The sequence below is a fragment of the Phascolarctos cinereus genome, unplaced genomic scaffold, assembly GCF_003287225.1.
Source record: "Phascolarctos cinereus isolate Bilbo 61053 unplaced genomic scaffold, phaCin_HiC Scaffold_726;HRSCAF=1367, whole genome shotgun sequence".
Classification (NCBI taxonomy): Eukaryota; Metazoa; Chordata; class Mammalia; order Diprotodontia; family Phascolarctidae; genus Phascolarctos; species Phascolarctos cinereus.
In genome coordinates, this window is record NW_027556098.1 from 195,440,417 (window position 1) to 195,455,198 (window position 14,782).

General features: G+C 35.7%; 1 protein-coding gene across 1 annotated transcript in view; it reads right to left on the minus strand.

The window, feature by feature from the left end:
* Positions 1-14,782, minus strand: part of WDR75 (WD repeat domain 75) — a 33,143-nt gene that overhangs the window by 13,891 nt on the left and 4,470 nt on the right. The window contains exons 3-9 of the mRNA XM_020993597.2: positions 14,199-14,264; positions 13,140-13,230; positions 9,156-9,280; positions 5,953-6,023; positions 5,004-5,120; positions 3,572-3,660; positions 1,153-1,311 (exon numbers count right to left, since the gene is read on the minus strand). Of these exons, the coding sequence (XP_020849256.1) occupies positions 1,153-1,311; positions 3,572-3,660; positions 5,004-5,120; positions 5,953-6,023; positions 9,156-9,280; positions 13,140-13,230; positions 14,199-14,264 (718 nt within the window). The remainder of the gene's footprint in view (positions 1-1,152; positions 1,312-3,571; positions 3,661-5,003; positions 5,121-5,952; positions 6,024-9,155; positions 9,281-13,139; positions 13,231-14,198; positions 14,265-14,782) is intronic.

Here is a 14,782-nt window from a genome sequence, read left to right on the forward strand (position 1 = left end):
ACTTGCTTTAACACCTACTTGAAGAGTTAAACCTCTTAACAGCAACCCTAAGCGGTCACCCAACCAATATCTGAAAATACCCAATTTCAAAGGGAACTTTACACTAGCTCAGGCAGATGATTAATTTTGGGGATAGTTCTAGCGAGCAGCATATTCCTGCTATTTTTCAATCAAAATGTAATTGCCTCAACAACCTTCCATCTATTGATCCTGCTTTCTATTCCCTGGCACCAAGCAGACTAAGTCTAATCCAACTTCCACAGAATAAGCTTTTGGTTATGTAGATTATGTCCTTAAGACTCCTTTTTTCTAAGATAAATATCCCTAGTCTTTTCCCCCCCTAGTTCTTTCAACTAAATCACATATGTATATAGCGCATACATACATTTTTGATCTAACAGAAAAAAAGTGTGTTAAGCATTGAGCATTTCAGAATTTTACCAAGTACTGCTAAAGAATGCTATTAATGTTGATTCATAAAAAGTGCTATCCAAGGAATAATCTCATTTTAGTATAAATATTCTGACATTTTGTACTCAGGGAGGCAGTGTAGAGAAGTGAAAAGAATGCTGGATTTGGAGTCAGAGGACCTGGGTTCAAACCTTGGCCCTGTCACTTACTACCTGTATGACCTTGGGCACTTAACCTTCCTGGGCCTCGGTTTCCTCAATTATAAAACACAGGGGTTGGCCTTGACAGAAGTTTTCTTCTCTAAATCTATGATTGAGATTACAAGAGAATGTTACTTGGCATTTTATTGATTTTTGGAGGAAAAACATAAAAGATGGAGAAATCAAGCTTTGTTATAGCTCATGCCACTTTGTTGTTACCCTATCTACTTCATAAAAGACTAAGGGAGGAGGAATAGAAATAAAATTGCCCATTAAAAAGTTATCCAAGGGCAGCTAGGTGGTGCAGTGAACAGAGCTCTGGCTTTGGAGTCAGGAGGACCTGAGTTCAAATCCAGCCTCAGACACTAACACTTACTAGCTGTGTGACCCTGGCCAAGTCACTTAACCCCGTTCGCTTCACCAAAAAGAAAAATAATAATTATCCAAGATCCTCACTGATTCTAAGCCCTTCTTTCTATGGGAAGTTAACTTTTTATCTGGTTATATTACCAGATCATTTTAAGATAATTTATGTACTTACTATTATCAGAGTGAGAAGTGCAGAACAAATCCCCTCCTGGTGAGGCTGAAATGTGTTCAATGGTACCTCCTAAACGGGGCAGGAACTCTTTATTTTTTTCTATGCCGCCTCGCCATTCTACTAGGACAGATTCACGCCCACCACTCAAAAGACTGGTGCCTTTCCATCCATTACACACACAGAATAAAGAAAATATTTATTAGAGAAACTTTAAATAAGAGCGTTAAATGTATGAATACTTCAAAATACACATGAGAATTTAACTTCTAAGATCTTATATGCCACTTACAATTGTTTTACTATTATTTTGGAAAGAAATGATCACTTAAATGTATTAAGCATTTGTTCAAAGACTAATGAGCCTTCTAATCTGTTAGTGAACAGTACAAAACAAAAATTTTAATGGTAAAGATCATGGTGACTTGTCTTTACATTTCCTGTAAGTTGTGAACAGATGTTTGTGCTTAGCGTTGAAATCAAATACAACTTGTAAAATTAACTTGACACACTGACAATGCTTGTTATTGTGCATCTGCTAATAAGCCACAAATGAAAAGCAACTCATAAATTAGTGTAACTGGGATGTTTTCACAGCCAAACCAAGACCCTACCAGATGTATATATCCAGGTGGACTAGCTTTGTGTGCTGTGCATCTAAAAGCATATTACATTCTGCACAACTTCATGGCCTTAGATTTTTACATATGTGTCGTTCGGCAAAATTCTTGAGAATTATAAATTGTATTAGGAAGCTATCTGACATTCTAGGGCTTGATACACAGCAGAAAGTTGTCTGAAAACAGGAACATCTATCTGGAGGATCCCAACACTTAAAAATGCTCTCTTTTATTGAGACCTTGCTGGATAACCCCCAGACCAGTGGCAAAAACCTTAGTCTTACACCTTGCTTAATATTATGGTTTCTATGACCTTAACATATGCATGGGAGACACACTAACGAAGAGAACCTTTAAGGCAACATTTTGCACTACTGAATCAATTGTTTTTAATAGCTTAGTGGAATCTTCATTTTCTGAATATTTCAGTCAGCTATGTTATAATAAAGATGTGGTCTACTGTAGAATATTACAATCGCCAACCAGGTCCCTCCTTATACTATTACTAAGGATGCCCTTGAAGTACATATAGTTCTTTCAGATTATATCAAGAATTGATCCCTTAAGGGATAAAAGATGTAACATGATTTTTAGACACAGTCAATGTATAGATTGGTTTTGTGTAACAGAATGTAGTAAACTCAAAGACAAAGCTTTTTTGATTGTGTCTTGGTTATATTGTTTTTTAAATCTAATAGAGAAAAGGGAACCAGTGATAGGAGATGTAGAACACGTTTCAAGGGAGGAGGGAGGTTCAGATATTAAGTTGCTAATTAAACTATTAATTAACACTCCCCTCTACCCCTTTATTTTTGGGCCACTGTGGATAGCTGATTTTTCTACATACTATACAAGACTTTGACCACTCTTTTTTAAAATCCTGAATCATATTTTCCAGCATTTTTCACACCTAAGCTGGCCTTTGCATTGAAATTACCAAGTAATACACAGATTTAATTTAAAAAGTCTTTATCAATATTTCTGTAGAATTTCTCTACCTTCTCATTCTCTCTGAAATCGATATTGGTCCTGAAGCTGCAATTATCTTCAGGTTTCCCCCCCAAAAAACACTCATCATGAGCACTGCAATATGAGATGTTATTTTATTGTTGTCCAAAGACAACTCTCTTACATATGGCTCTTTATGGAGAGCTTGTAAACCATCTTTCCATTTAACTCAAACTTCCTTTTGTCTTCTCATTTCATCATAGATACTGTCAAGATGAATACAATTCACTTACTCTAGCATGTCAACTCGTTGATGATTATATAAAGATTGCACATTTAAAGTACTTACCATTAAATTCGTACTCATAGACAGGTTAAGAAGAATGATTCTTAGCGTTCTTTATCGTTCTTTTCTGCCACTGCCATTGTGAAGTAGGAGAAGGCCTAAGAGTGAGGGTCATTTTGAACTTTTTTTTAGGGGGCAGTGGAGGGGTTGCCACAGTAGTAGAATTATCTAGTGTGCAACCTCTTGTGATGATCTTTTCCAGACTCAGACTTCTCTATGGGAACGAGGTACAGTCTGTTACTATTACTACACTTGAGGTCTAGCCTGGCAGAATCTACTACAGCTTGTGTCTTCTTGTCACACCTTTCAATGACCCTAGGGGTCCCCTCCATGTCACAGTGAAAGATGGGAGCAGGACTTATGTTAAACTACATTGCAATGTGAAAACATATACAAAAAGAAGAGCTAAAATTATACATTTCTGCTAACAAATTAGGCAAACCCAATGACTGCTGAGTATATTACTCAGGATTCATTTCCACATTCAAAATATTAAACATTTACTCACCTTCTACTGAAAAAGCTAGATCCATAACTACATCATGATGCCAATGTAGAGATGTGTAAGTATAATTTTTATTGTCATTGAAATTTCTCCTATTGAGGAAAAAGACATTTAATTTCAGTTAATTAATCAGGAATGTGTTGACAGCCTGAATCCTATAATGCCATCTTGTCTGCTAGATATCCTCACATGGATAACCTATAATTTAAGATGTCTAAAATGCAACTCACATTTTCCCTCCTGCCTATCCTTGCTCTAAACTTCCTGATTTCAGTGGAAGGCACTACCATGATTCTAGCTGATCAGTTTCACAACCTTGGAGTTTTTTTTGATTCTTTAGCCCAGCAGCAGCCAAGCTCCAGAACATTTCTTACTTCAATCCCTCCTTTCCACTCTCTTGGCTTTTACCTCTACCAGATTAACACAACAGTGCCCCAATTACTTCCTGATTTCACTCTCTCTTTCAAATCAATTCATCACACAGCTACCAAACTGAGATTCCTAAAACATACATCTGACCATTTCACATCCCCTATTCAAAAAACTTCATTGGTTTCCTATTGCTTCTAGAACATAAAACCCAGAGACAGGGACTTAAAACCCTCTACAATACCTCCAACCTGCTTTTTCAATCTTAATTCCTATTTCTTCCCTTACACACTCTCTTTTCCCGACAAACTGGCTTTTTACCTATACTCTACCCCATACACTCAAATCATCACCTATCCCTATGACTTTGTAGAGGTGATTTCCCATATCTGGAATGCACTTGCTTCTAATTATCTTTAGCTTTCTTTACAAAACAGTTCAATGCTACCTCTTCCATGAGGCCTCTCCTTATCTTATCATCTCAAATATTGCCTCCCCAGACCCCTGCCTCCTCTTGAAATTTTACTCTATGTATAGGGTGTTCTAAAAGTTTTAGTGAAGTTTAAAATGCTGACAGCATAAAAGTTCTGCTTACTATCTGTGTATGGCATATCTTCTCAGTAGAGTATAAGCATCAAGGGGATGGACTGTTTCATTTTTGTTAGAACCCCAGAACTTACCATAATGTCCCGTACACAGTAAGCACTTAACAATTTGTTGACTGAATCATCACATAAGGCTGATTGTTCTTAACATGCACAAGTTAAAATACTTTTCTCTTTCACCACCTATCATCTGTAGCTTATGTGAGCTGTGCTGAAACACACCTCCTATTTTCACTTCTTTCCTTTTCAAAGTGGTGAGATAAAAGCTACTATCTCCCAAAGGCCAATATAAAAACTTTGTTAATACAGGGAACAATAAAAGAAGACAACAGTACCTAATTTTAATTGATTTAGTGGGTCTTCAGTGTTCTGTCTTTTGTTTACATACAATTACAAGTTCTTCAAAGCTAATGCAATATTATTGTATATAAGACTGGTATGATCTTCATGAATCAGCCTACCAGAGACGAATTCTGCCATCCTGATGTCCAGTTGCTATACAATCTTCTTTAGGATGACATGCTACACAAGTAAAGATATTATTGCAATTCTTCTTCTTTCCTGAAGGCAAAGAAAACCTTAAAGGAAAAGTTTTTCATGATTATAAAAATAACTTTTGCCTGTGTCAGTATATGTTTATATAAAAGGGACTCCTAAAAGTACTGGGAGGAAAAACTGTAATTTTCAAAAACTATTAAATGGAAGATTAGGAGACAAACAAAAAACAGATCATGAATTTTCTTTGGTAAGTAAACACTAACATGCATATTTCACATGTATTTGAATCTAACATTCCCCTATTTTACTTGTTAATCCTTGCTATTGGACATAATTGAGATCCGTATGGATCTCAGTTTCCTCATCTGTAAATGGGACGGTTTGCCACTACCTGGTTTGGTGGCTTAAACTTTGGGCCTCAGGTTCCTTACATATAAAATGAACAAGGTGGCCTACATAATTTCTCAGGTCTCTTCCACTTCTGATAGTCTAAGTTTAGTTGAGGTTGAGTTAGAGCCAGACACTTCTATGGCTGGGGACAAAGAATCTCTTCTTAAGGTTTAAATTTCCACTTGAATCAAACTTTCGAGATAATTGACTGAGGAGTATTTGGCACTTATTAACTGGCCTAGATTCACTGCATGGGCTATTCACTGTCAACCTCCTGGCACTCGGCAGCTATAATTAACTCAGAAAAATAAAAAGAGAATCGATATAGGAAGATATACAAAAATCCTAAGCCATTATAGTATTAAACAAGCATTAACAAACATTTTTGAAATTTAGAGTACTACAGGTTAAACAACTATAACAATAACAACCTTAAGTTTTAGAATAAGTTTAATTTTATGGAGAAAAAACTTAATACATTAAACAAAAATAGTGACAAGTAATAACAAAATAAATTCTTACCTAAATGTCTTTTTCTTTTTGAAGAAATATACAGACAGGTACAAGTCTCGAGCTGCAACAACATACTGAGCCTATGTGTTGAAAGAAAAACAACTTGATCTCAGCCATGATAAGCCGATTACATTTCTAAAACTGAAGTATCAAAACTGTTGAATGCAAATATTCTTCTCCTTATAAACGCACCATATTTTCTAGAACGCATTTTAAGGTTTATTAGGGTAATGATATCCAAAAAGAAACTAAGGGGTATCTACCTATAAAGGAAAACAACCTTGAAAAGACTTTAGAACTCTTAGCAATGCAATGGTGAACCACAGGACCAAAGATGAAGCATGCTACCTGTTTTCTGATAGAAAAGTGATGGACTTAAAATACAAATGAGAAACACATCTTTTTTCAATATGGCCAATAATGTAATTTGCTTGCTTGATTATGCATATTTGCTACAAGGGTCTTTTTTTTGTTGTGGTTGTTGAATGGCCAGGATGGGCGTGGGTGAGAGGAAAAGAAAGAGAAAGAGAGAGAGAGAGAGAATGTTTGTTAATTAGAAAGGAAATCAGATTTTTAAAAATCTAGGGCACCTCTGGATATTATAGCTTATCACCAAGAAGCTTCTTAAAGTCAATGAGAACATATGTTCACCACTTCTTCTGCCTGAACTTCAAAGACACCAAAGTTGATAACACTACAAACAGTATGAAGTTGCCCCATTTCATCGGAAAGATTCTCCTCTTTCTATAGCCACAACAGTGGTCACCCTGTCAATGTCATAAATGGAATAACCCGATGTGGTATACCTAATTCTGGTCCTTTGAGGTACCCCGAGTCTCCTAATACTCTATCCTGGACCCCCTTCTTTTTCCTCTAAACTTTCACTTGGCGATCTCATCAGCTCCCGTTTAATTGCAAACATTCAATTTTTCAATTCAGTTATCATCTTTAAACAAATTATTTCCAGATCTACTTGTCCAGCCCTAACTTCCCTCCTGACCTCCAGTCTTACACCTCCACCTGTCCATTGGATATCTAGAACTGTATGTTCCATAGACATCTTAAACTCAACATGCCTAAAAACCAACTCAATCCTTCCTCTTACTCTTTCATTCTCTGTATCCAATTAATGGTCAAGTCCATCTTTTCCACTCATGTAACATCCCTGGAAAATGCCCCCTTTTTTTCCCCCTGACATTACTGCCACCCTGTCTAAACTCATCATTCATACCTGGACTAGTCTGCTGGCTCCAACCCATCCTCCCACTAAGCTGTCAAATTGATCTTCCTAAAGCACAGGTCAGACATTACCTCTTTCTCTTCAAAAAACTCCAGAGGTTCCCCATTACCTCTAGGATCAAATATAAAATCTTTTGGCTTTCAAAGCCCTTTGTAATCTGGCTCCTTCCTACCTTTCCAGTTTTCTGATGTCTTATTCCCCTTCACATAATCTCAGATCCAGTGACAACGGCCCCTCTTGTCCCTAGATCAAGACACTCAATCTCCAGACTTCTAAATGTTTTCACTGGTCATCTCCCTAGCCTGGAACATTCTCCCTCTTCATCTCTGCTTCCTAGCTTCCCAAATATCTCAGTTAAAGTTCATGGTCTACAAGAAGCCTTTTCCAGTCCTCCTTAATTTCAGTACCTTACCTCTGCAACCACCCCCAACTTATTTTGTCTATATTTTGCTTGCATCAGTTGTTTGTATGTTGTGTTCCTCTATTATATTAGGAGCTCCTTGAGAGAAGAGATTGGGATGGGGGAGCTTACAATGTATTGCCAGTGATTAGCACAGCGTCTGGCACATAGTAAGAATTAAATAAATGCTAGTTGACTGACTGTACCCACCACAAGCTGGCCACATATATCTTTATATCTATGGAATATCTGTAACAGGGGTTGGGAACCTGCAGCCTTGAGGTCACATGTGGCCCTCTAGGCCTCAGGTTCCCCATCCCTGATCTATAAGTTAAGAGTTATTATTTAAAGACTTTCAGCTTTACTATTTCTAGGGGTGGCCAGCATGCAAGTTCCTGAAGCAGATCAGTAATTCATTGTGTCAGAGAGCTGCTTAAAGCAATGAAACTTTAAACGAACTGCCCATGGTATGAGAGGTAGGATGTGATTTTAGGTCTGTCTTATTCTAAGATCAGCCCTCACTATTTTCTATTACTCACATAAATAAAATCCATAACGGTTAAAACATATTTATTCATCTTTTGAAAAAGGAATTAACCATCAGTGTCAAGAAACAAAAACAAAAGTGGTACCTCCAGGAAAGGTGCATCAGGGTGCATTAACATGATTCCACCCAGCCTTTTACTTAAAGTATATCAGGCCTTACCTATCAGACACAGTATTTGTTGACCAGACAGATAAAATGAGCTGAAAAATGTGTCTACAAGGTCCCTTTTCACATTCGTCCTTAGTTTTCTACATGGGCCAGGCATCCCGAAAAAAATCAGATATTTCCTAGATTTCATGAGGTATTGGGAGAACTGGGATAAAGAATGAGACAGCTCCGGAGGAGAGGATGGTAGGATGGTAAATTAACTTGTAGTTATACCCAAGAATGATGAGTAACTAGTGTGGTAGGCCCCACAAAGTATATTTAAGCTAACTTTGTAGGTCAATGAAAGTAAATTCTACTTGGATTGTAAAATTATTTGTTTCTAATTTGCTGTTGATCCTTTAGTGAGTTTATATTTCTGGGGCTAAATATCAAGGGTTCATTTCTTTTGTCAGTAGTACTGATAGAAATCCTAAAAGGCAGCACGGAAACAGTATGGAAGTTCTGCCACAAGGTAACTTTGTAACCATGACTAATTTAATTCCCTTCTCTGGGACCCAGTTTCTATATTAGATGACATCTAAGATCCCAAATTGTAATCTATTGGTAGGAAGACTTTATTTTGTGATGTTAACCATTGTCAGAGGGTCTAAAACGCTTTAAAACAAAATGATGACAACTTCCTAAAAATTCAACAAATTGTTGTTTGTTTTAAGGATACTTGGTAACATTTGTTCATAGTTGGTTTTAAAGCTGTCACAAACATCTAAAAAACAGGGAGTTCTCTAGTTTTGGGGACACTAAAATTTTAGCAATTTACAAAATTCTGAACAACAAAGTCAGCTGAACAAAAATGTAAAATGTATTAACTTTATGGTAGATGGCTTATACAAAAAAGAAAGTCTAGAAACAAAACTTACTTCTCTTCCAAAGGCAGTGCACTTAGGTGACTGGTTTATGTAATCCAAGACAAATGATAACTCTTTAGCTTCTACTTCTTGGCTTGGTGATTTTGGAAGTTTCAATGAAGCCAACTGGAACCCATCTAGCCCCCCCCCCAAAAAAAAAAAAGAATTGTATTAACGTGTCTACAGAAGGACTGATGTGAATTTTTTTTACCTAAGAGATTTACATCAGCAATGTGAAATCCATTTGATGCTTAATAATTAGTGATTCTTAGTAACTGTTAGTAATTCTGGGAAATATAAAAAAAGATATTCCTTTCATAGTAGAAATTCAGGCAACAGAAGAGTACACTATAAAAACACTAATAAATAAAAGGTAAGTATTTTTTCTACAAGCCTTCACTTTCCAAAGTCTTAAGCCAGGTAAAAAGATTACTACAGAGTTTAAAGGCACACAAAACAATTCTATTGATAAATAAGGCACTTGAAAGCAATGGAAAACTGGTGTGGAAACAAGGAAAGTCTCCTACAACTGAGACCCTTCTAAACAGCTGTGCTGTTTATAATCTGTGTGACCTCAGGCTACCATGTTTCCGTCACAGGCCTTAGTTTCTTCACTTATAAAATGAAGGGGTTGGACTATATGACATCTGAGATTCTTTCCATTTCTAAACCTATGATCACATGACCCTACTTTTGTGATGCTGATTCTTATATTAAAAAACAAAGGTAAATCTCCCTTACTAGATAACTTCTTCTACTCTAATAACTTTTCCAAACTCTAAAATGCACTCTGGCATAATAGAAAATAATCGAATTGGAGTCAGAAGGCATCACCAAAACTTAATGTACGTATGACTTTAGGCAAATCACTTAACTTCTCTAGGTCTGAGTTTCTTCAACTGTACATTAGTGAGTTGGATGATGTGTTCTCTGAAATCTCTCCTAACTCTAAAATACTATGTTTGGAAATAGAACAATGTTTGGAATAATGTGATAGATGTGTGGTAGTGGTGGTGGTTGTTTTCTAATATAACCTCCTTGAATCTTCTTCACCTTTCACTAAATATGAAATATTAAGCAAACATGAAATCAGCATTAAGAGAAATCTTAGGAACTACAGAAAGATTGCTTAGATCTCTCACAACCACTGCTAAAAAGCCACAAAAATGCACCAGAAGGAATAATGATGAAGAAAACCAGAGAATCATCTATAAACTCTCAATACAATCTGAGATTGCACAAAAAGACTGACAAAATTCTGAAGAATTGTGGAGACAAGCTATGATAGATAAAAAGTAAAGTGCCAAACAGGTTAGTCTCACAGCGGGACACAGAGTTAGACCAATGCCAAGCACGGGGAGATCCAGGTGCCCCATGTACAGTAAGAGACAGGGCTGGACGAGTGTTCAGCATCCAAGAAGCCTGGGATTAAATTACTGTAAGAGACAAAACAAGATGATTCTTCCAAAAACTGGTGCTTCATTTTAAGTTATCACACTCTGCATAAAGCAGGGCCTACCCAAACCACACAGGAGTATGGGAGCTTTGCTCGACCCAAGCACAAGTCCCCAGTCTGGAAACTGTGAGAAAACCAAGGTAAAAGTCAGAAAAAGAGAGCGATTCCAAAACAAGTTCAAGAACAGTTTCAGAAAAAAGAATATCTTGATCCCTAGGACAAGAATTCCCAGAAGAAATAAAATAAAAGATAAGAACAGTAAAGAGAAATAACAGCTTAGAACAGATGGTAGTAAATCCTACCCAAGAATTAAACTCCTTGAAAAGCAGATTAGGTCAAATAGAAAATGAAGACTCCATAATAGAAAAAATGTTAAAGCAAACAAAAAAACCTGAAAAAAAGAAAAGAAAAAAACCTAAAGCACATTATACAAAACAACTGATCTGGAAAACAAGTCAAGAAGAGAATTTAAGAATCATCACACTAACTTGAAAACTATGACCAAAAAAATGTGTGGATATCAGATTTCAAAAAATCTTAAAATGAAAACTACCCAGATCTCTCAGAACCAAGGGCAAAGTAAAAATAAAAAAAGATCTATCAGTCAGCTCTTGAAAAAAACTCCGAAATGAAAGCTCCCAGGAATATCATAGCCAAAATTCAGAGCTTCCAGGTCAAAAAAATTAAAAAACAAAAACAGAAAAACCCCCAAAACAAAAAAAACCCCACTGCAAGCAGCCAAAACCAAAACAAATGAAGAAAGAGTTCAAGTATAAAGAAGCCAAAGTCAAGATAACATAAGACTTGACAGTTGCCTCTACAAATGAGAGAAAAGACTGGAATGTGATAATCCAAAAGATTAAGGTTTAAAACTAAGAATAACCTATCTAGCAAAACTGAGTATAATCCAAAAGCAGGAAAAAAATGGACCTTTAACAAAATAAAGAATTTCCAAGCATTCTAGATGAAAAGATTGGAATTAAGTAGATACTTTGAAACAGAAATGCAGGAGCCAAGAGAAATATAGAAAGGCACAAACATTTGATAAAATGGAAGGGACTATGTAATGATGAATTTCGTACATGCTAATAATGGAGGGGGAAAGGGTTCCCCTTAGAATCTTCAAAGGTCACAGAAAAAGTAAATAACACAGCAGGTAAGGTGGTGGTTCTGTTCTATCTTGATAGTCTTAGGACATCTTCCATGAAAAAAAGTGAACACAAATCTTTCTCTCTGCTTTATCTTTTATTGGATATTGCCAGTCAGGGAATCAATGAAGTTATGTGTGTCGATGAATTTATCAACGAATCTTAAATAATCTTAACAGATGCATGAACAGAAAGCCTCTAAGTTTGTATTTTGCTATGCCAAATCAATGGGTTTTTTTTTGCATTCACTATACCTTTGTCAACTGTATGACAAATTGGGTCCTCTGTATACAATTATTTGTTAAATTCTGCCTATCCCTTTCTCACTTTCATCAAGGATTCCTTCATGCATAAGCAAGAGGACATCCTCCAAGATTTCATAAAGATAAGATAGAGATAAGAAAGTAACCACAAAGGTTGTAGTTATTGCTGCCTTCCAATAACCTTTACTTTGATAATAATATTGTGATTTTTTCCAATGATTTGGTATCTTTCTTCTAAATATCTTTTTTTTAAGTTTTTTTTTGTTTTTTATTTTTTGGGTTTTTTCTAAGTGAGGAAATTGGGGTTAAGTGACTTGCCCAAGGTCACACAGCTAGATTTGAACTCAGGTCCTCCTGACTTCAGGGCCGGTGCTCTATCCACTGCGACACCTACCTGCCCCTCTTCTAAATATCTTACAAATGAATCCTGTTCCATTACTATTCTTAAAATTATATGACTTTCACATAAATCTCTGATAAGAGTACTTAGTACTCTACTTAGTAAGAAAGCGACAATAAGTGACATTTTCTTACAGCATATCCGGAATTGAAGTGTTAAAGAGTCTAAATGTTACAGTGATAAAAGTAAGTTGTTATAAAACTATTAACAACAAATATCCAGCAGTATTTTTTAAAACAACCTAAGTTCTGATAAATATATTGGTAGCAGCAATAGCTCAACTCTCCTCTTTTCCTAAACTTCGAGCAAATAGATTGTCCAGCATGTCTGGCATAATGGTAACGGTCAAGAATACAGAATGAAGAACAGATATGCAAAAAGAACATGTTTCAGTTACAAGAAGACATTACAAGTCAGGAGGAAAAAATAATCTGTGCTTGTTAGGCTTATTTTTTTGTTGCAACCACTCCTTTACTACACCACAGATTCAAGTTTGTTGGGATGTTATATTCCATCTTTCCTACAGTATGTGTAAGTCAACATAAACCCCCAAATGTGATAATATATAAAATTAAGCTCCAATTACAAAAACTGTTAAGTTCATATAAAATTAAGTCAATAATTACAGTCAGAAATTTGTTTGAGCCCTAATTACACATTAGAGAGATCTTGGAATCTGAAAATATGATGTTGTACTCAATACTACACAAAAAAGTTATTTAAATGTACCTGGTATTTCTTTATTTATTATAATAAATACTGAATCCTCAAAATGGACAGGTGCAAAGAAGGCATAGAGTCTACACCCAACCACAAAAGTCTGAAAGATAAAAATCACACAAGGATATTATAAAATCTAAAATTAAAATAATCAGTTGCTACCATGAGTTGGTAAATCAAGAAAATAACTTTGCTTGTTATTAAACATAACTCATATAGGATGGTATATATTCCATAATTCAGTCAGAAAACAATTTCTGCAAACTTTTAATTTCCAAAATTACCACTATCTAGTAGAAAAAAAAATGAATTTGGAAAATCTTGACTCTACTTTCTCTTAAGATTCAGCTATATGATTTCTTCTGCAAAGTGTACTTTAAAAAGGAGAGACTATGCTTGGTCCAGGCTTCTTCTTAGCACATGTAGTAGAATAAAGTCATTTGTAAACAACAGCCCTGTGTCTACAGACACAGATAGCTTCTTCAACATTCAATTAAAAAAAAACTGATTAAATGCTTATAAGGCACTTTTCTTCTTTTCTTTCTGTATGTGCATTAACAGTCATTGTGCACAATGCTGTAAGTATGTCAGCATTTGTACACTGTGATAATTTTAGGGGTAGAATAAAAGACTTTAAATTACAATGGGAATTTAAAAAATGATTCTTATCCCCTTACAACAAAGGAAACAACCTTGATAACTAGATTACCAAATTTCTGCAACTATATGGCAAATGGGAGTCTGGGTGTCAAGAAGACCCGAGTTTAAATACGGCCTTAGATACTTACTAGCTTTGTGACCCTGGGCCAGTCACTTCACTTGCCTGCCTCCTGAGATAACTGTAAAGCACTTTTAATGCTTGTTTCTTTCCTTCCTTTCAACACAAATAATTGTAAAGAAAAAACTTTGCTCTTAGAGTATCCTCCTTAGTCATTCTTGTCCTCTTTATCTTTCCAGCCTTGGAGAATATGCAATATGGACAACTTCAAATAGACCTAGACCACTAAGGATGTAATTTTATTAACTCATGCTATCTCACACTGGGAGACAGAAGGCCAATCCACCTACCTTTATCAGAATGCCATCTATGAAGTCCCAGAGTTTAATTGTGCCATCAAGAGAACAAGAATATAGCTGAAAGGGTGAGAGCAACATATAACTGATTAGAAAACAGTAAAACAATTTAATTTAAACAATAAAAACATCAAATTATAAAAAAAATTAAGCTTTTTATAAATAACAAAAGTTTTCCTTATTTACCTCTATAGAATTAAGACATGTTTTCTGCCTTTGAAAAATGGACAATCTTACCACCTTTGTCTATACTAGGTAGTTTTATCAGTCTTAAGTCATTTTAGTTTGGGAAATCTCGGCTAAACTGTACACCTGGAATTAATTGGCTGCCGTGTTTACTAAAGCTTGAGTTTAACCTCATGTTGGGCTGTTTATATTATCAGAAAATTGTTCATTTCTGAAGGGACTAGGAAAGTTATTTAACTCTATGTCTGAGCAGCTCTAGTATCCAAACTTCATAGAACAAATCCTCTTAATTAAAGGATTTATTCTGTAAAACTTGGACTCAGTCAAAAGGGTGCACTGAGGAGGCCACATGTGGCCTTGAAGCCATAGGTTCCCTACCCCTGCTCTAGTAT